This window comes from Platalea leucorodia (assembly GCF_965183815.1).
Source record: "Platalea leucorodia genome assembly, chromosome: 10".
Lineage (NCBI taxonomy): Eukaryota > Metazoa > Chordata > Aves > Pelecaniformes > Threskiornithidae > Platalea > Platalea leucorodia.
This window is the reverse complement of record NC_138832.1, coordinates 23,084,139-23,105,630: the sequence shown is the minus strand read 5'-3', so window position 1 is coordinate 23,105,630 and position 21,492 is coordinate 23,084,139. Positions and strand designations below refer to the sequence as shown.

The following is a 21,492-nucleotide window of genomic DNA, read 5'->3' as shown; positions in this document are numbered from 1 at the left end:
GTTTCATCTCGTAATATTAACAGGCCGCTGCCAAGCACTGCTTTAAAATTCTCCCAGAGACTCTATAATCAAGTTATTTTTTAAAATTATAATAGTGTCATGGTTTAACCCCAGCCGGTGACTAAGCCCCACCCAGCCGCTCGCTCACTCCCCCCCGGTGGGATGGGGGAGAGAATCGGAAGGGTAAAAGCGAGAAAAGTCGTGGGCTGAGATAAAGACAGTTTAATAGGTAGAGCGAAAGCCGAACACGCAAGCAGAGCAAAGCAGGGAATTCATTCCCCGCTTCCCACAGGCAGGCAGGTGCTCAGCCGTCCCCAGGACTGCGGGGCTCCATCACGCGTAACGGGGACTTGGGAAGACAAATGCCATCGCTCCGAACGTCCCCCCCTTCCTCCTCCTTCCCCAGCTTTCCGTGCTGAGCGCGACGCCATACGGCGTGGGATATCCCTGGGGTCGTTGGGGTCAGCTGTCCCGGCCGTGTCCCCTCCCAGCTCCTTGTGCCCCCCAGCCTCCTCGCTGGCGGGGTGAGGAGCCAAAAAGGCCTTGACTGTGTGTGAGCACTGCTCAGCAACAGCTGAAACACCCCTGCGTTACCAACACTGCTTCCAGCACAAATCCAAACCATAGCCCCATACCAGCTATTACGAAGAAAATTAACTCTACGGAGCCAAAACCAGCACAAATAGGTTTGATATCTGCTCAGTTGTCCTCCCTCCATCCTTTTCCCTTTTCCCAATTATCCTCAGCTGCTCTGAAATTACTTCTCTGTTCTGGCCAAGTCCCATGACACCAACTGACCGAGGCTCAGCTGATACGCTCTGGGCTCTGGATGCTGCATCCAGATCACATCACTGAGGGCTCTGCCTTTGCCAAAGCCAAACTGGGCCTAAAGCAAGGCAGTAATATTGAAACAAACTGATTTTGCTCAGGAGCACCAGGCGTTCATGTCCAAATGCAAGGTGTCAACCAAAAATGCAACCCAGCTGATCGGGCTAGAATCCTTTTGCAGCATCTCAGAAAAGTGAGGCACGGAAATATGTTTGCTCCATAGCAGAACTTAGTTTCAGAAGATTTTTCTTCTGTGATCAGCACGCTGAGATAGCACATGTACTTACTGTTGTGTCATGCAGCACCCTGCACTATGACCCGACTTAAGCTCTCCAAAATAAGTAACTTTGAATGAGTAGCTACTCGGGAGTTATATAAGCCACTTTTTTCTAGGATTATACAATATGCTAACAGGGGCAAGGAGTAAAAGGAGAATTGTGAAAGACTCTGGTCCCCAGCTTGGTTTTGACCGCAGTGCTTTCCATCTCACTGCATTTTGCGCACTGGAGCTAATGTCAGGAACCGCTGACCAACTCAGCCGCACGTGCGAGGGGGCACATACTTAATTAGTGGGTGGCTTTGGCCTGTTACAATTCTATGCTAGCTGTGCTTTGTATTTAGAAGTGCTTCAAAAGAATGAATTTTTGATCCTAACGCCTTGAGTTCTCCATGCCAGTAGACTACTGATGCATTGATACTGCCAGAGGGGAACATAGGATCATATTTTTACTGCACAGCACCCCGTCTAAAATGTATTAAAGCAAACTGTGACTCAGTCATAACTATCAGAAGAAAAAATAACCCTTTTATTTCTTTCATTGCAGAAAAATTTTTAAAAATTAATCACTCTTACCCTGTGCCTCATTAAACACCTATGAAAGCCGTTACAAAGCCCTGAAGCTCCTACGTGTTATGACGAGATGTGGTCATGAGACAAACTGCTCTACTTGGCAACGCTCAGCCCAGTTTCTCATCTTTCCCTAAATACAGGTTCTGAACAAGGCCAGGATTTCTCCATAGTCTATTAGTTTTTCCTATTGAGGGCAAGATACTTGGGCGTCCTATTGCAAAGCACTGGGAATAAGGGCTGTGCTTGGTACTGTAGTCCCTCACCGGACAGGATGATTTTCCTGCAGTCATCTCTTTCTCTCCGTGCTCCTCTTCAAGTCCTTGACCCTGAGATTTAGGCCTACAGAAACTGGCTCCTTCTCACATAAAATAAACAGCTCCAGTAACGATTTCCCAGCTCTTTGATGATTTCAGTACTTTTCTACCCTAACCAAAATCTCTGGTTCATACAGCAGGATGAAAAAGTCTCATTAGGTCATTCAGGCCTTCTAGCTATTACAGGATTATCCTCTGTGGTATCTGCTAAACAACTTTGACACGTCTCCAGAAAACTTAAAAAAGATTGTGAAAGATTACTTAATATTCAGGCTAACTTTTCCCTCATCTAGTTTAATTACTAGACTTTTCAGCTTCATCTGTACCAGGAAATCTCAGATAGCACAGTAGAAACGGGAACTGTTCACTACCCACAGTACCACGCTAAAACGCACTAGTCCAAGCTCGTGCCTGGGTCACGAGTCGCCCTGACCGTATTGCGGCCCCACGCAGACACACGACACGCACGGCACAGCACAGAGCCCAAGCTCTGTAGCGATCAGGCTGCTTGATACAGCCCTATTTACAGACCTGGCAGGCTTTCAGTTACCATCACCGGGTCCACACCAGTATGTTCCTCCACCTCATTTGATTTTATATCTAACAGACTCGACACTGGCACCAGGCTGAGGGACTCTATAGAAATACAGCCTGAAGTGTAGCAGGATTTGCTGGTAATTATGAATGTCCCTCTTAGTTGCCTTGCTGTTATCGATTTGCATTCTACTAATCTTCTCGTATTGGTTCCTCCAGTGCTTTCACCACCTTTGTACTTCCCCCCATAAGCCTCCCCAGCTTGTAGGTACCTTTCTGAAAGAGAGGAGTCCAGTGCTCCGCCTTGGCTAACTCTAGTCCCAGCCTATGAAACAAGGCTGAAGCCAGCTCACCGCATTCTGTGAAACGTTTCCCCAACCAGCACTCCCCAGAAACGTGCAAGTTATCAAAGAGGGTCCTTTAGGTTACAAAATCTGTTGGAGGTCAGGAAATGGCAGTGTTCAGATTCTCATCCGTCCCCTTATCCTGCCCCAAACGGCACACATTCTTGCAAGGACAAACGAGTTTTCAGGTTGGTCATTGTGTAAAACGTGACCAGCTCGGGTCAGTGAGCAAATGTGTTTCAGCTGAATGTCACGGTATTCACGTGCCTAATCTTCAGTATTGTGCCGTGGCGAGAATACTAGCGGTCAAGTGGGACTGGGCTGAGACTTTCACAGTTATGAGCAGATTTATCAAAACCGAACATCTCTTTTATCGCCTCCTGCAGCTGCAGCACTCAGAAGTCAGGCAGAGGCAAAATCAGCAAGGCAATACCTTTTGGGGCACCGTAATGCCAACCCAGGGGAAGCACTGAACCAAGTAATGGCTAGCTTTTAATGAAATTATTTAATTACATAACCATTATTAACTTCTGTAACTGCCTAATTGTGTGATTAATCAAATCTAATGCCTTCAGTCAGAAAACATTTATCGGTGGGGCTCAGGGAGAAATTTTCTATCTTATACAGGGTAGTACAAGAGCCTCAGAGCATAAAGGGGTTTTTGCTCTCCTCTGAAGCATCAAGTACTGACCACTGCCAGAGGCAAGACTGATGTCTGATTCAGTGTGGCACTTTAAGTAGCAAATGAGATTTCAAGGACAGACGGAAAAGGGATGCTGCAGTCTCGTTTTCCAATATACAGTCCAAGCATGTGTACATTTCTCTGTTGCTGAGCATGAACAGTGTAGATTGAAGTGTCAGTAATATAGAGCATTAAAAGGAAAAATGCAAAGACCCTTAGATAGCTTTAATTTAGGAAATGCATTTAGAAGAAAGGAATAGTTTTGAAAGTTAATTGCATTTTGGTCTGCCATGAGACAGCTAATGACAAAACTTGCTTCTGACCTAACTCATCAGCTTTCTGTCTTTGGAGCAAATATTAGATGTCAGCATTTAAGAGTCCTTCTTCAAACACCAGCACGATTTCAGCGATAGGCAGAGTTATTCCCAGATATCCAGTCTCCTGACCTACAGGGGCAGAAACCTAACAAGAACGTTTGCTGGGACTCTACACGGGTCTGAAAATTTCCCATTGTGTGGCCCAACTAAACCCTAATAACATTTCTTTTTCTCCAGCACACTGAGATATGCCAGGCTGGGGGCCAAGTTAAACAGATACTTTCAAGCTTCTCTCTGTCTCCACTGACAACTTTAATACCTGGCAAATTAGAAGCCAGAACATCCATGGAATTGTCTGACACGAGTCAATAGAACTGAGCAACAAAAAGAAAAATACATAAATAAAGAGTGAAGCCAAGTTGTGGTTCCATTGCTCATGCCAGGGAAGAATTTATCTACAGAGAAAGTGTGTGTGTACAGAAAGAGACAGCTGCCAAATGTATAGTATACAGAAGTTTCCACTCACATTTTTCTCTGGACAAAGAAGAAAAACTTAGATTGTGGAAGCCGAATGCACTACATTTTTGTTGAAGTTCTCAGGGTTACTATTTATTTTAGAATTTCTGCTTTGCCACTCAACAGGTTTGGTATCAACGCCTTGAGCAGGTCTAAAAGCACAGTAACATTAAGCTTTAATCTATAATCTCTGCCTTTGCATTTTAGAAGTCACAGAACCCAAGTTTATTCTAGACGTGCAAGACATGGTGGGCTGGCTCTTACAGCTCAGGGGTCCTGGGTTCACTTCCTAGAGACAAAGCTGGAGATGCAAACATGCTGTGGAAAGCCACCATCGCACGCTCAAATCAGGCCAGCTACAAAGCAGCCAGTCTCCCATTGCAGCCGGTTAGAATCACAGCTGTTTATGTCTGAATTTGGCTGAACATCTCAGCTCCTGGCTTAGAATGACTGGTTTTACGGACTGTGATATACAGAGCATCACCTCCTCCACACACTCCCCCAAGAAGAGAACTACAGGGATAGATAATGCACAGATGGACCCTACGGGCTGTTCAGTGAGGTTGTGCACAGATCATCAACCAGTGTTCTACTCTAGCCAGTGCTCCGTGACACACTCGTGATCTTTCCAGAATTAGCAACAATTTTAAGCGCAGATACTGACACTAGTTTTGTCAGCCAGGCTGAGAATATCTGTGGCTTGTGGGAAAACTGAAGCTTTTGACAGGTTCCAGATTCAGAGGCAAGATAACACAACTTCTAAAGTCACAGCAGCATAATCGAGCAGGATGTGTTTACCCTTTCATAGTTGAAAGGAGTTGGGCCTACTGTGTGTTACAATTCCGTCATGCCAAGCATCAACCTGCTCTTAAGCCTGCAACATGACAGCGCGCACAGTTGGTGTCTTGGATCTGCTACTTTGCCTATTTGTGATTTTTGTTCTCCTTCCCCCAATTACTGTATCTGTCTCTTCGCTGTTGTTTTGTTTCCGGGAGCAGGAACGGGCTTTGCTTTCTTTCTAAAGCCCCACACTCTGAATCCCTGATCAGCTGCTGGGGACTGTAAGCACTGCAGCAGCACAAATGAAATACATGTAATGAGTTATTCAATTATTTGATGAACTGTTGAATATTCGGATTTGGTTTGGGGTCATTAGAATGTAGCTTTGTTCCCCTTTAAACACACATGAAATATACACACAAAGTGCTTGAGCCCTGCCTGATTTTAAATTCTCCCCGGCACATTCATAAGCCATTCTGAACTGAGACACGAGCGATGCCACCGTCAGTCGGTGAGGGAGGCTTATTCCAAAGAGACGCATGTTACAGGGTCCCTGCGGAAAGCGAAGTTCAAAAACCATTCTCACATTGGGATCCTTTTGAGAACCAACCCTAAATTATCCAGACCTCTTCCAATGAATTCCTCAGGTGGAAGAAACCAGGCTTAACAGAACATTATTTTTAAGGCAGCCTACAACAGAAAGTACCTTTTTCTCTTCTCCGCAACACTCGCTGTTCCTCGAGGTCACCTTGTGATACAAATCCTCTCCAGGGTTCTCCTACTTTTAACATTGAGGTTGCTCCATGTGATGTAAGTTGCTTCTCTCCCACCGCCTTCATCACCTATAATAAGAGAAGACAGCAGAAAATGAAAGCTGGCTCTCTTTAATGGCATCAGTTACAGGCCAGCAGTTGTAATGCTGAGAAGCGCTGCCCTTCACTAGCGTACTGCTCAGTAATTTTAAAGGTCTAGAGATTATAAGGAAGATTTTGCCCCACACTGCAAGAGTGTGTTCAACACACACTCTTGCTTTCAGTATCATTTTAAATTAGAGTCTGTCACAGATTATTCATTATTTCATCCTTTATTATATTTAAAGAAAAGTCATAGCCTTCAGTTCCGCTTTCAAAAAAGCCAAATTTTTACTGACCTGCATCAGAGCAATAAGGGAATACTATTGCATGTATAGGACAGGTACAACTTAAGATATATATAGTGCACTGAAATGCGGTAAGCTAAGACGACAGGGCAACAGGACTCCTGGATTTACTCCTACATCAACTTTTAAAACATGGAGTTATTTGAAATACCTAATTCAGTTCCCTGATCCAATCTGTAAAATGTCACTGTCTTACAGGATGCCGCAAAGGTAAATTGAAATGCTTTATATATTTATTTTTTAAAAAACAATTTTGACCATTAATTATACATAGAGACAAAACCTTATAGAGACAAGATCAATGTCAATATATTATGCTGTTTGTTCCCGACAGGCGGAGAGCTGTCAGCAAGAGCAAAGAATCCATATTATCCGATCACGAGCGCGAGGCTGTCAAATACCAGCCAGCAGTACAGGTAGAAGAGGACACCATGGACTTCACGCTGGAAGACTCTGTTCTCCTTCCTATGGATCCAAACCTGGAATGCCACAGCCCGCCCCCAGATTACAACTCCGTCATTCACTACTCGGCCCCTCCAGTGTAACCAGCCCAGCCTGACACAGGGCGTCTTGCACCTCTCTCAGCCACGCTGGATTCTTACAGAGGCTGGGTAAAAACGGAAGGGAAATCTGACAGGACAATGGTTCATGTGTTTCTTCTAGCACATCGCGGATGTGAATAGAAGCATTTTAAGAGCATCTTCTTGGCTATCTTTAAAGGCCTGTTGCGACATATGCAGTAAATTAAAATTCTGTCTATTAGAATCGTTAAGTAGGAGCTGTAACCCAGAACTGCTTCCCCTCCTGCCCCCCCAGCTGGGGCCGTTCATTGGCAGCTGCAGATTTACAAGTTCCTTCATTCACATTTTGCTCCATAAAAGCCACCAAGAGCCATGTCAAGGTAGCTGTGAAAACAAGATTCATTCTACTGGTCCTGCGCACATCCTGCAGGGATTGTTGAGTACGATGCTGTAAGGGATCAGTCGAAAACAACAGCCATGCACACTAACATTCTGCTTTTAGGGAAACTCCAAAATGGAAACATCATTCTTAACTTGGGATCTCAGCTTCCCTAAATATTTCGGAAATATTTTGAAATCCAAAATATTTTGGTTACAATTAGTGATTTAATAATTTCCACTGCCTCTAGGGTACACTCCTAAACATGATATGGCACAGAGAAAGCAGACAGCACTCCTGTATCAAGGGGCAGGCTGGCCTTTTGGGCCACCAGGGCATACAACGTATTTACATCTGTTTCCCTGTGTTTTCTCCTTGTCCAAAGAGCAATTTATTTAGCATACATGCAATAGGGAACCTTGATTGCAAGGGAAAATCACTGCCTTAAATAAGAACCTTCCTAAGCTTAACTAGACAGAATTTCCCAGCGCGCATGCACATGTTTGTGAGAACATGCATAAAATACTCATTAACAACATATGTGACACATATTTGTCTCTGACTGCCTTGCCAAGGTAAATATTTGTATGATATGCAATGCCCTCTGCATCGAAACCCTTCATGGGTTGATGAAAAAAAGCTTTTTTTTGCAGCCTAATCACGCAGGGCTGAACGGATCACAAATTCTCACGTTTGAGAAATTCAAAGCGTGTTGCCCCCCTCCCAAAGGCTGCGTGTGGCAGGGACTGGTGGTCTGCAAGTATGCGTACCCAGGTCCACACATGCTCACAGCTTCAAAAATAAGCGAATCATCCTTGTCATTTAGTGTGCTCTGTAACAATCAGAGTTGACTTTAGAAATCTAAGAAGGGAAAAAGTATCTAGGCTGCAAGTATAAAAAGCAAGGATGAGAAAGATGTTCATTGACAGTCAAGGCTGTAACCTCCCAAGTTATAAACCTAGGTCTATAAATGACTCCGCAGTTTCTTCCAAGCTCTGCACAGCCCTTTCCTTTTCTTCTTAGACTTGACACTGATTTGACTTCTTCAGAGAAAAAGAATTTATCTTCATGATTACAAACTAAAGGAAAAAAAAAATATCCAACACTTGCAAAACTATTACATTACCTTGGCAAAGACAGCCCAAACACCCTGGCAGCGGTGAAGACAACATTTCTGGATGATGGGTTACAGTTGGTTACATTGAAGTAAACACAACCAAGCCTCAGGTATTATCAAAGGGGGAACCAAATCTCCAAACCCCACACCACGTTAACTGTGAATGCTAAAGCATCTGAAGGACGGGCTCTTGGGAACTGCACTTCTCGTTCTCCTGGACTTCAGATTCGATGGATTAAGGAAATCGCCTGCAGTGACTCACGAGCCCCTTGTTCGTAGTAGACCTGCGAGATAGCTGTGGTCTGTAGTTGCTTTATGGTCATTTTTGCACTTCTTTGTATTTTAGTACCTATGTATTAAGTAGAGCTCGTCATGTAACAGAAGAAACTACTGGGAAAGAATTCATCTGATGAGCCCCAGAAAGCTCATCGGATCAGTTTTTTATCAAGCAGTAAATTAACTATCTATAGCTCTGATCAAATAATCAATCACTTCTTTTGGAAATAATTTATTCACGTGGCAAAAAGAAGAAAAGGCGCAGACAGTTTGTCTGGCTCTACTGTTAACGGCGGCAGCGCGAGATGGTTTGTGATTGTGCCTTGTTCTGTAGGGTAAGAAAATGGCAATGTTTAAAAACCTTCGCTTATAAACTTTAAAATAAGTGCATATAGGGAAAAAACCCTGCAAGTATGCTCTCCGTTTTGAAAAAGAATGGGAAACGCTGCTGTGTGAACTGTCTGCTTCTAAGAGAGCTGAGCGTATCATCTTTCCCCGTTACCAAGGGCGAACCGCAGAGGCTCCTCTGCGCCCAGAGGGGCACCAAGCGCGTTCCCCGCGCGGGACCCAAGCGGGCCCGGCAGCGGAGCGCGGGCAGCCCGCTCCCCGTCTGGCGCCCGGCAGCATTTATCGGCCTTTCTGCACCGCGGGAGATGGCGTGAAAACGGAGCGCGGGCTCAAGGGCTCAAGACACATTTTAAAACGCTGGTTGCACTGACAGCCCTCCGAACGCCGGGGGCTCCTCTGCAGCGGCAGAATCACCGGCCGTCTTGAGCAGTATTGATCGCCATTTCTTCAGAGAGCGAAGATGCCCTCCGAGCCGCAATAACGGCCTTCGGGTCTTCTGGAAATGGCAAGTGACTGATGTTTGGGCAGCTGTGTTTCCGATGTTTGTTTTGAGTGGAAGATTTTTTCCTCCTTATAGTAAACGTAACAAGCAAAAGTATTGCCTGAAAAGTATTATTGAACATATGTCTTATTTTATTTACTAATATTTTGTTTGTCCTTTTCTCTCCTCCCTTAATTTAATTATTGTTCTTTTCTTCAAATGATGTATATAGTTTACCCAGTAGAAACAAATATAGTGATTCATTTATATGGTAAAATTTGTAACATTTTAGTCAAAAGAGAAAGAGATACCCAGACATAACAGAGTTAAGTATCGTTACTAAACACTTCACTAATGCTTGCAGGCCAGGCTCCAGTTTACAGTACCCTACTAGTGCCACTTCACAGCAGTTCTCCTCTTGGCTGCGAGTATCTCTGCCTCTCACTTACTCTCCACGTTATGTAGTTTCAGTTAGGAAACAGGGAGCTGGAGGAATCTGGCAGGTTTATCTCATTCCTGGAAGTGTCACCACACAGCTCAAGGTAAAGGCGAGGAATTTTCACTGCCTCGGTTTTTAACTCTAGGCTGGTGTATTGGCTAGAGGATCAGAAGGGGCCAAATTGTTTAAATGATGCGATGTTTATTATTTTTTCAGACTTCTCAGGGATTCTTATTCAACTCCTTTCAGCTACCTGCTTTATCAAACCCAACGGAGCTCAATGGTATCTGGTATTAACACGCACCTTTGTTTTCTTCAACGATGCTTACTCCTACTGGTTTTGTTCCCTTGTAACCCCAGAGGATGAGGGCAAAGGAACTCAGAGCTCACCACAGAAGTGTCTTGTCTTCCCTCCAACAGTCACCTGCCACATACGTGTCGAAGGATAAGTGCCTTCACCTGCATGTTATTGTTCAGGCTGGTGTTTTTAACAATCTGGTTTCCTACCTCCTCTTTTCTTTATTTTTCATCTATTTCTTGGTATTTGTTCTTCACAGTCCCTTTGGATCGCTCTTCTCTGCCTTCTGAATAAGATCAGGTATAGGACTCATTTCACCCTGCTCTTCTGCTCTTGCAGAGGCTGAACTAGATAACATAAAGCAAGCTTTTCTCACATTAAAAATTTTCCAATGTAGGCAAGGGAAACTAGTTTATAGTGGTTTGTCTGGAAGCCTTTCTGTATCCTTCCCTGAATAAGAGAAGCTTTTTAATCTATTAATTTTTTCAATATTTGCTATCTGGAGCAAAACGAAGGTTGGCAAATATCGACGTGAATCTCATCTTTCTCCTAGTCCTTTCTCAAAGGGGTTTCTCTTAGGTCCTTCCAAGTTCTCCTCGCAAGAAGGGGGTCCTAACCAAGGCGCTGGGCCCACGCCATCTACTCAGGATTTCAAGGAAGGTCAGATAAAACCCTAAAGGCTGAGTAACGGACTCAGACAAAACCACTGAAATCCAAACCCACTGAAGGCTGAAGATGTATACATTTAAGGCTGCCTGCAAGCGTAAACTGCTCTGCTTAAGGCATCCCACTAATACAAACACTACTCTTCAGTTAGCCTGCTTGGTAAATGCCTAGGATAACCTCAAGTGTCCAGGCACTTCTCTCTTTGTATTTATGCTCTTGTATACTGTAGGAACGTTAGTCGTCATGTAAGCCGGTAACTGGCCAGTCAACAGTTCGTGACTTGTCTTCTCAATGATCCTTCACGCTGAGCGTTGGCGCTGCCTTGCCGTGTCCTGTCTTGCTTTACAATTTGATCTGGCCCTATTCCAGCGTCAGTGTGTGGGCCTGGGTCAATGGTCTCTAGCTCCCACCAGCACCACCCGGACAACACCGGGACATGTTTGCAGGGAAACATCGCTAGCAAATAGCTACATAACAAGATAAAGCATCACTGGGTTTTTCTGAACACGGGAGATAGCCAGCATCAGTATCATCCTCAGAGATCAGCCTATAATTTTTTTCTTATCATTAAGTGAATGGAAAACACAGAAAGTACCAATAATTCTTTTGTCCCTCCCTGCAAACAGTAATGGCCAAACCCCGAGATCCATTTTCCTGTTTTTATACTACACCACAAAAAAAAAAAAAAAAAAAAAAAAAAAGAAAAAAAAAAAGAATTTTGCCAAGGTAATGACACCAGCACCATCTTATGCAAGTAAAATTCAGGGAGGGCTTCTGGATTTGACCCTATCAAGAGTCAGTCACTGTACAGGATGTAAGTGTTGAGCCCAAGCACTGCCTTGTTTGTTTGATACGTGTTGTTTCCATATTGTGTTAACGTAGAAAAGAAAACTTGCTGGACTGGGTCGCTTGGGACACCAAGCAAATACGATGCCCTAAGGGCCATGGTTACAGAAGACTGGTGGGATATGCACCGAGCGTGTCCCATCGGCGCGCCTAACAACCCCGTGCCACAAGAGCCACCACAGCCTTATTACTCAATTCATTTTTCCTCGGACCTTGAGTTGTCAAAGCAGCTAATGAAAACTGGGAAAACCCAGAACTAGGGACTTAAAGGAAATAAACTAAGGGCCATGTAATACTCCAAACACTAAGGAATGTTTGTCTGCCATGTTCCTGTCTGTCTGAAGAATGTATGCACTGAAAACAACGCTTTCTTATGTAGTCAAAAATTGTACTGTATCTATTAACCAAAAAAATAAAAAGATTCTATATTTATACAGCCCAGGGCTTCTTTGTGTCATCTCTTGGCTTGGAAAGTGTTGTCCTTGAAGTAGAATATAAATTAATAATGCAACAGTTTTGAGAGATTTGTACAAGGCATAGATCTCATATTAATTTCTACAAGGCATAGATCTCATTAATTTCTACAGGGGGTTCAAAACTTAGGACATAAGCCGGCCACACTGACATTGCTCAGAGGTATCTAACCACTACATTTGCTTAAAAGACTCACAGATCTCAGAAAATGCTGGCCCAGTTTGCTGGAGAAATACACAGAGCTAGCTGCCGCCCAGAACAGTTCATGAAACGCAGAGACTGCTGTCTTGCTAAATTTAAAATAAATAAACAAACAAATGGGACTGAGATAGAATTCTGCATTCTAAATAAGACCCACGCTCACCAAAGCATGTAAGTACGTAACTCTGTGAAGATAATTTGCAGAACATGGTAGCATTTGGGGGTTGTTCAGCTTCACAATTTCAGAAATCGCGTTTCATTTAGCTTACCATAACATTCTAAAAAGAACACAATTAAATAAATATTTCCCAATACACAGCCACAATGATGTTAACTGAATTCTCACTTGAATAAACTCTGCACTGTTGAAATATAGAATATTCCATGCTCTTATTTTGTAGTTAAGGCCTAACATTTAGAAGGCTGAGGAAAAAAAAAATCTCCCAACAACAGTCAAGCGCAGCAGGCAAGCCGTTTTCCTTACCAGCTGGCTAATCTTTCCGAAATACTATTTCCCATTCCTCTTTCCATTTTGGTGGCACAGCAGGTAACTACTGGCATAAAAAATATGAGATCTTTGCAGAGTTTTACAGACTGACAAATACTAGCTTCTACTTACGTCTTCAAATAAATACTGTTATTGGAAAAAAAAGTGCGTTCGTTTCAGAGCCATTCTTCCATTAGCACAGTCTTGAAGTTATGGGTCTGTATATTTTGCTAGTCACATTAAAAAGTATGAAGCACTCAAGTCACTTCAAACATTTCAGTTTCTCTTCATTCCCTGTTCCAAACAGTCCTAGAAATAAGTGTCTAAATTATACATGTCATTTGAAATGCAGCAATCTCCTTTCATCCACATAATGAGCAAGAACATTCTTCTCTGTAAACTATAAAATGATTCAGTTACTTATATAACGCATGAGTCATTGCATGCTAGGCAATATAGAGTCTCCTTTATGGGGAAACTAATGTATTAAATGATGGAAGGAAACTATACAAAATTAACTCTGATTTGCTTTTAGCACAAAATGTGAATTATTAATCACATACAGCTTGAGTTACACTTGCGGAAGGCACTCTGTTATGGCACGCCTTGGAAAACAATTTTGGGGAAAAATGTACACCACTAGGAATCAAGAAATGTAAGCTTTTCTCTTCGGTCTTAGCTAGGGTATGCAACTTCTCTCCCCCTTACTTTTGGCATACATGATGTAAAAACTTTTGTTTTTTACAGCAGCAGCATGTAGAGATGCAAGACCAGAAAAATCTCAATGTAAAGTATTGAAACTTGGTGGTCTGAGTGATAAAAATCCAAGAGGAAAATAGGGACTAGCAAGAGAAAGATTTAGGAGTCAGATAAACAGCTCTTGTGGTGGTCACATTAGAAAGCTGAGAGGAGAATCCAGCTGATTTCCAGTCAGGTCCTTTTTCCTTCCTCCCATAATGAGACTTAATTTATGAAGGTTTGTACAGTGCAAAGGCTCTGCAAGAGTGGAAAATACAGTTATTTTTACATGCTTTGTACACAGTGAGGCCGATAGGCAGTAGATAATAATTTTGTCTCAAAACCTATGAAGTAGCCCACGACCTTCATAGGATCTCAGTACACATTTTATCGCTGGCTATTGCCTGTTTGAAGCGGCACGCTGAATGCCCCCTCCTGACTGTACTGGAATGAACTTGCTCTGCATAAAGAGTAGAAGCAGCCCTACAAGGGCCACAAATGTAACCGTTATTTTTAATGGTACTGAAGTCAGTGATGATGAGTCGCAATTGTTATTATAGCCTGATGAGTTAGTATTCATTAAAACTTAGAGAGGAGAAACTATTCTGTTTAAATGACTTCATTCTACAGGGACTTAAGAAGCAGAACGCAGGAAATCTTCGTTCTGGCCGTCCTTTTCATCTCTCCTTATCCACACTGATGCACAAAGTGAGACCTTTCTATTCCGTTCCTCACTGCAGGGTCAGTGAATACTTTCTCCGTATCTGCACAAACCACAAGGGCAGAGTAACATGGCTTCTAAATATTCCTATTCCGTATTTCTTTAAGCGGCCTTTAAGATAGGGCTGTTGCTCCCAGGAAATGATAGGACTGAAGGGTATTTCAAAATATAAGCTGTCACAATATCAAATGCCAAATGTCAAGGTAATTAAATTAACGAGGAGAGCCTCCCATATTCTTCCTATGCATTTGTCACTGATGGTACTTAGTCTGAATACGTGATCTACACAGAATCCCTTGGGTCTGAATCTAGCCTATTCTTCACTGAGAAGAAATAATACCCAGTAAAGAAGAAATATTTCCTCTGTGGTTTAAGCTGTGCACCTTCCAGGTCAAGAGATTTTTCTTCAGAGTGGGTCAACCGCAGAAGAGACACAGAGGTGGAGTTAGCCTGCCCGTCCGGTGCTGGCCAGTGGGCATACATAAGTAGCTTTAGCTGAAATGAGAACTTGCAACATGCTGTGAAAAATAAGTCATGTATGTAACCCAGCATAGGCAAATGCAACTGTTTGTCTTCCTTTAATGGTAGGTGATTAAAGCGCGATTCTACCTGTCCTAGAAAAGGTAGGAATATACGTCTAGCGAGTGCTCTTGTCTAAATCCACAGTAATGATACTTAAAGGATTAAATCTATCACTTGCGTACTTTCTAGGGCAAATTGTAGCTACACAGGTGGTTTACCCAGTTCAGTGATTTCAGAGTAGGATTTGACCCATCCAAATGAAGGAAAAAAAAAAAAACCAACCTATTTCAAATATTAAGAGCGACATTAGGAACCTTATGAAATTCAATGAGGACAAAACCTGCGCTCGGGAAGGACTAAAGCCTTGAAGTAATACATGCTGGGGACTGACTGGCTGGGGACCAGCACTGCTGAAAGGGCCCTGTGGGTCTTGGTAGACATAAGCTGAATACGAGCCAGCCGTGTGCCCTGGCAGCAAGGGAGGCCAGCAGCACCCTGGGCTGCATTAACGGGAGCGATCATCCCTCTCTACTTAGCGCTCGTTAGACCACATCTAGAATACCGCATCCCCCAAGATGGTCTGGACTCAAAGCACTTGCTCTGTGAGCAGAGGCTGAGGGAGCTGGGCTTGTCCGATGCGGAGAAAGGACAGCCTCAGGGGAACCTAACAGCAGCCCCCACATGCCTGCGATGAGGCTGTCAAGAAGGAGCCCGACTCTTCACAGTGGTACACGGCAGGTGGAACAGAAACGAGAGACAACTAAAAGAAGAGAGGCGTGGATATGGACATACAGAGGAACTTTTTCTCTCCACAACAAGGGTCAAGAAGTGGAGCAAGTTGCCCAAAGAGGCCCAGATCCTGCTCTGTGCAGGAGGGCTGACTACAGACCTCCTGAGGTCCTTTCCAACCTGAATTATCCTATGATCAAGTCTGGCTCATTGTTTCATTCTAATATAGCCTCTCTGCATGTACATTGTATTTGTCTACGCAGTCAAATTACCAGCATAAAACCTCCACGCCACACAGGTCTAGATTTCCAAAAGATTAGTGATTAATTAACGATTAGGTTAGTGATTCACCTCGAGCCTCAGCAGAGCTCTGGGAATCGTGTGAAGTGGCATCTGCTAATAGTTAATGACTTTTTTGTCTGCATCAAAACAAAAGACGTGGCAACACTGATCTCGCATACAGAAGGGAAACAAATGGCATTCTTCTTGTGTAGAAGTAAGTGTAAGTTGGCTACTCTAAGAAAACTTACAGGTAACTTTCTGTTGTGGGTTCATATATACACATCTGCCTTTTCTTTTTTCTTAATGCTACTCTACTTCACTTGTCAGATAACAAATAGTACTCAGTATTCTCCTATACCATAATTTATCCGTTTATCACACCTAAACAGCGATACTAGTCATTAGTTAATCATGTCCGCTATATTAATTGTGAACTGTCCATTTCCCTGAACTTCTTTCAGCGTCACATTCTTACCATAATCCTCTGGAAGGGCACATCTCCAAAATCAAATCAAATTTCTAAAATCATTACAGAAAGTTTTTCAAAACCTAAGACGACAGTCTTCTCCTTTGCAAATGAAGCAGGAATTTTATTTCCTCCAGGTCATGTGGAGGAAAGAGGACCATGCATCTGTGAATAATACACTGTTCCTTGACCGAGTCAGATATGATGACTGTTTCTCCTTTTTCCACAATTTTGTCTTTTCACAGTTGTTATTGTGGAAACTTTGTAATTCATAGCTCCTCTCTTTTGTCTTTCTTTCTTCCACTGTAACATTGCTAAAGAAAAATTCAAATCTGACAGCAGGTAAGATCAAAGAGACCAACAGCATAATGAAGTCCTTGTTTTCCCACTGAACTAAGAAAAAATTAGCCTCACAACTCCCATATGTAGGCCTGTGCCTCCTGCCCTTCTGGGCTGCTCTGGATGAGCAATATCAGCGTGACTTTTTAAAGCTAGGACTGCACACTTGGTGATCCTCAGGGCCAACAGGATAAACGTGGGCATCTCTGGACACTCGGAGTAGCAGTTGTTTATTTTTAAGCTGGGCCATTGTCACAGTGAATTCCTCAAAAACCCAAAGGTTAATTTGCTTTTCATAACTATGCATTAAAAAAAAAAAAAAAACCAAACCCAAAAAAAGAGAACTTTATTCTTTCCTGCGAGAGTTTTGACCTTTTATTCATGTATATTTTTCAAATCCTGTCTTCCACTGTTTACGCCCCAAGCTAGAATGTCACAAGCCATCTTAGCACAGAGCAGAACTACAAAGACAAGCAGGGGTAAGGCAAGGAGAGCAGGTGGAAGGGGGTGAGAATCATGAACATGGTGGATCAAGGTAACGGGCTTCCTTAATCGTGTCTACTAAAACCCCTGGGATGTGCAGAATTACTTTCCTCTCCTTTCCCAAAGCTTCTGAAAGGAGCAACAAACCACCCTCATGACACGATGTCAAGATAGAAGAGTAACATGGCTTTACAACCCCATGAAAGGATAGGATGGTGGACCGAAGCCAAAACATTATCTCCCCAAGCACTAAAATAGCTAGATCAAAATCTGAACATCACAAATGACTTCTTGTCTATCTGATGGATTGTTTCTGAACTGCACTGGAGGTTACATCAATAATTCCTCCTGTTGTTGTGATGACTCATAAATGGATCAGACCATTGCACTGACACCATTGACTCAGCAGCCCTCCACTGCCGAATGATACTTTTGTCTGTGCTGATGCCATGTTGTCTTGCCTTGATGCTAATCTTTGAATTTGTGAGATCCCCGATGCCTTCAGGACTTCGTAAGAAATGGGACATGCCAACAGATTGCAAAGAAAAACTGAAGTCATCTTCATTCCTTCCTTCCAGAAAGGAAAAGCTAGGAACTGAGAAGAAACCATGTGCTTTTCTTCAAGTGATGCCAAGGACAGTTTTGGAGCTGGCCATGATGCATTGCTTCTCTCTGTTTTGTGAATAAAGGCCCCGCTTCTTACTGGTGCCAGGTCCTGCACTGCTGCGTCAAACTCCCTTAAGGGAACTTCCACTCAAACAGAGCAGCACCGATTTTGCAGTTCTCTGCTCTGTGCCTCTGACAGCCTACCTACATTTGAGTCAAGGGAAGAAAGAATATCCCCAGTTGGCAAAGACAGAAAGCTAGATTCCAGATGTACCCAAGACCAAATTTTACCTACTCAAAATCTTCTCCGGACTTGAGCAAACCACAGCTCTTTAAGCAAAAAATGTGATGTAATACTGCCCTAAATCATGCTAAGTAGTTCACTCCTCCTAACATCATCCCAAGAGTGGTACAATTAACAGTAATCTACTTCCTAAGACTTCAGTTAGTATTTAAGTGTCAGGGAGTTTTTTATTTAAGCAAGACTAACACCCATTTTTTTTTCCGTTTTAACCCCATTCAGTAAAAAGTGATTTTTTTTTTAATAGGCTTAAATATTAACTACTAACTGAGTAGTCCGTAAGTAAAAAGAGAAATGGAACAGAGTATGCAAACCCGGTTCATACTGCCCTGTTCCAATCTGACATAAGGGGAAAAGACCTGAGAAGGGAAAGTACTCACGGTAGCTTGAAAATCTATGCAAAGGCAGAAGAATCTTGGTACTGTGACACTAATAAATTTTGCTTGCATCAAGGATTTAGTTAAGTCCCCTGACACCCAACAGACCAAGCTGCACTGGTATCTGGAGTAGCGTATAGTCAGACCACTCGATTCTCTCAGATATAGTCCACAATTTGCCCTTCAGAAAATTCACTCTGTTTCTATGCAAAGCGCTCAGCAACAGTGCTACAGAAGAAAGGATGTCATCTCAAGTGAAAACCAGAAACATCTCCCAACTCTTTCCTCAGCTGAGGGAACCCTTCTGTTTTGGTCCTCCTTTTCCAATAACAGGGCCTTCAGCTTAGGCTGATGGCAGAAGTTTCCGCGTGCTTGCCCAGGACAGGGAGAGGTGCTTAAAGAGTGGTTCAGAGGAGAGCGCACATAAACAGTCTGTCGGACTGTGGGAAAGTGAGAGACCAGCAACTAAACTACAAAAACCAATAAACAAAACCCCCAAAACACCCCCACACTCACGTGAACATATTTATGAGCAAGTGGTGAGTAAAGCTATTCAGTTGTGGGGATCTCTATGGAAAATGCTGCAGCAGACCGGTGCATGTATGTGGATGTACAGCACAACAGATGTTTAAGGGACATTGTACAAAACCAGAACAGTATAGGGTATTCAGTATCAAGACAACATTAACAAGATGAGAACGTTTAGTCTGGCATACATCAGAAAACAAGAAAAGAAGCCCATTAGCTCGTAAAGGGCCTTGACATTTTCGAGAGAGACCCTGTTTCCTTTTCAGTCCAAGTCCTCCCATGCCCATCTCCCCAGGCTTAGGGGCAGTCGGTGAAATCCCTCCTAAGGGGTACTTGCTGGCGCATCGTTACATGTTGCAGTGTGTCACAGACTGTACCAAGTTTCCATAGGATTTTGTTGTTCACTTTTTTTAAACAACATTTAACCACTTGACAGTGTTCTCAGGCATCTGCCAACGCAGGCTGAGTGCAACAAGATGGGTGGGGAAGTTTATACAGTCCTTTATAAGGTAATTACTATGTCTTCTGCTTTCCAACATACAACATAAATATTCTTGTCTTGATAATGAATAACTAAGTTTTGGTTTTTTCTGTAGAATATTATCCTAAAAACTGAAATATACCGCCACAGCATGCCACTACGAGGACTAAACAACAAAGAAAGGTTTAAGTGAGATTTATAAAGCTCTGATAGGGATGGACGTATTATCCCCAGAGTAAATAGTATGCCTGTCATGTAGCATAACACTTAATGACAAAGAAGCTTAAACTCCACCTCTGCCTGTCTGTATTTCCTAAATTCAAATAATGGAAGACCAAGTACCTGATGGCAAGTACCTGATCAGCACCCACTGAGAACATCTCTACCCCCAAAAAGCAAACACAAAACTCTCCCTGCAGTTATTTTTGTCTCTGAAACTGCCAGCATAAACACAGAAAATACAAGCTGAGGCCAGTACGTAAGTCAGTTCCTAGATCTTCTTGCTACTGTTGTTACTGGTTCTGGGCAGTTACCACTTTCTCTGAAGGATATGGCAAAGATCACAACTGGGGGAAGACTAAAGACATCAAAACGAAGCAGAGCATTAGACCATTTCATTGCTCCAGTTCCCTGCCATGTATTTGGGGGTTTAGGAAATTCAAACCAAATGACTATGTAGGGAGCACACTTGATTTGCTTTAAAGGCAGACAAAGGCTGCAAATCATTTTGTAAGCACAGTACAACTTATGTCAAAATATATGAGAAATGTCCAGCAAAGGACAGCATAAATCCCAAGACGGATTCAAGACCCTCCCTTTGTTTTTGAAGACTCTTCAACGGGAGCCTGAAATCTGGGAAGAAATACTGTATAGGCTGCATTTCACGGGAGTGTATTTGCTGGTGTTTGTATTCCCACACTGCGGATATCATCTCACCATTCCCAGTGACTCCATTCGGGTTGGGTTAGGTCTTAGCTGTTGCTCTGGAGGGATCAGGCATATGTTCGGTTATTACTAATAGCTAAAAGATTCTCTCCTGATCTGTGCTGTTCTTTCAAGCAAATAAACGATGTTTAATACATAATCTGTGTTCACAAAAAAAACAAACAAGCCTAAACAAACAAAAAACCCAGGCACAGAAAAGTTTAGGAGGTTAGGGAAGACCCAGACCAAGGACAGTCAACCCATGGCCCAGGTGGCCTTTGGAACAGGTACAAACCAAGCCTTCAAAATACTGTCACTTTTGATGCGCAAGGAAGTTAAAATGCCCGAGGGCTAACACAAAAGCAATGAACCGCCAGAAAACCTTTTAGTCTAAAAGAGCCCCAAGTTGAAGAGACAGAAGGTGAAATCACACTTGAGCAGTGCTACGGCTCCCAAGCAAGAGAAGCAGGACAAAGAGCCACAGCAGAGCCCATCCAAGTCCCCATCGGCCCCCATTTGGTTTCTGAGGCCATAATAAGCTATTAGCAGGCTTCCAGCAAAGTCTCGGGCATTTTTGCTGCTGGTTAATTCTTTTCACCATCAAGATGTCATTAGGAAGTCATACCAGGATGAAATTATGAAAACGATATTGCAAGAAGACAACTGGAATCAGGTTGGCAAAACCAATTCTTTATATATAGAAAGTAAAAGCTCTAAACCAGCATTTTTGGCATGGGATGACAAAGCCATAAAGGAAAGTGTTCTTTTTCCAGCATGGTTATCTACTTATGAGGAAACGAGGATAAGATATATCCCAGATAAAGAAAAACTCCTGTAAAAGGAAGAACTCCTTAGTATTGTGCTTTTATTTTAAAGTCTAAGTTCCAAAAAGTGACATGAAGCATCACATGAAATAATTCTGGTATGAAATTGAAAGCAAAACATCTCCCAGACAACTAAAAGAAATTTGTCACATACGCCTGCAAAGAATGCTTGTTAGGGCTCTATTTTAATGAGGGATGGAAGGCATTGCAAAGATAGTCAATGAAATTTTAACACAGCTTCAATATTTACATTTACTGGTGAACATAATTTGCTCACAGAAAGATTGAACATGTAATAACGACATTTCATATTT

The 21,492-nt window shown here is 42.8% G+C and overlaps 1 protein-coding gene across 1 annotated transcript in view; it reads left to right on the top strand.

Annotated features, from left to right (window-relative positions):
• LOC309595826 (vascular endothelial growth factor receptor kdr-like) overlaps nucleotides 1-12,131 on the top strand; it is a 141,624-nt gene extending 129,493 nt beyond the window's left edge. Inside the window, exon 30 of the mRNA XM_082323206.1 lies at nucleotides 6,659-12,131. Coding sequence (XP_082179332.1) covers nucleotides 6,659-6,869 — 211 coding nt within the window. The 3' untranslated portion in view covers nucleotides 6,870-12,131. The remainder of the gene's footprint in view (nucleotides 1-6,658) is intronic.
• Nucleotides 12,132-21,492: the final 9,361 nt, after the last annotated feature.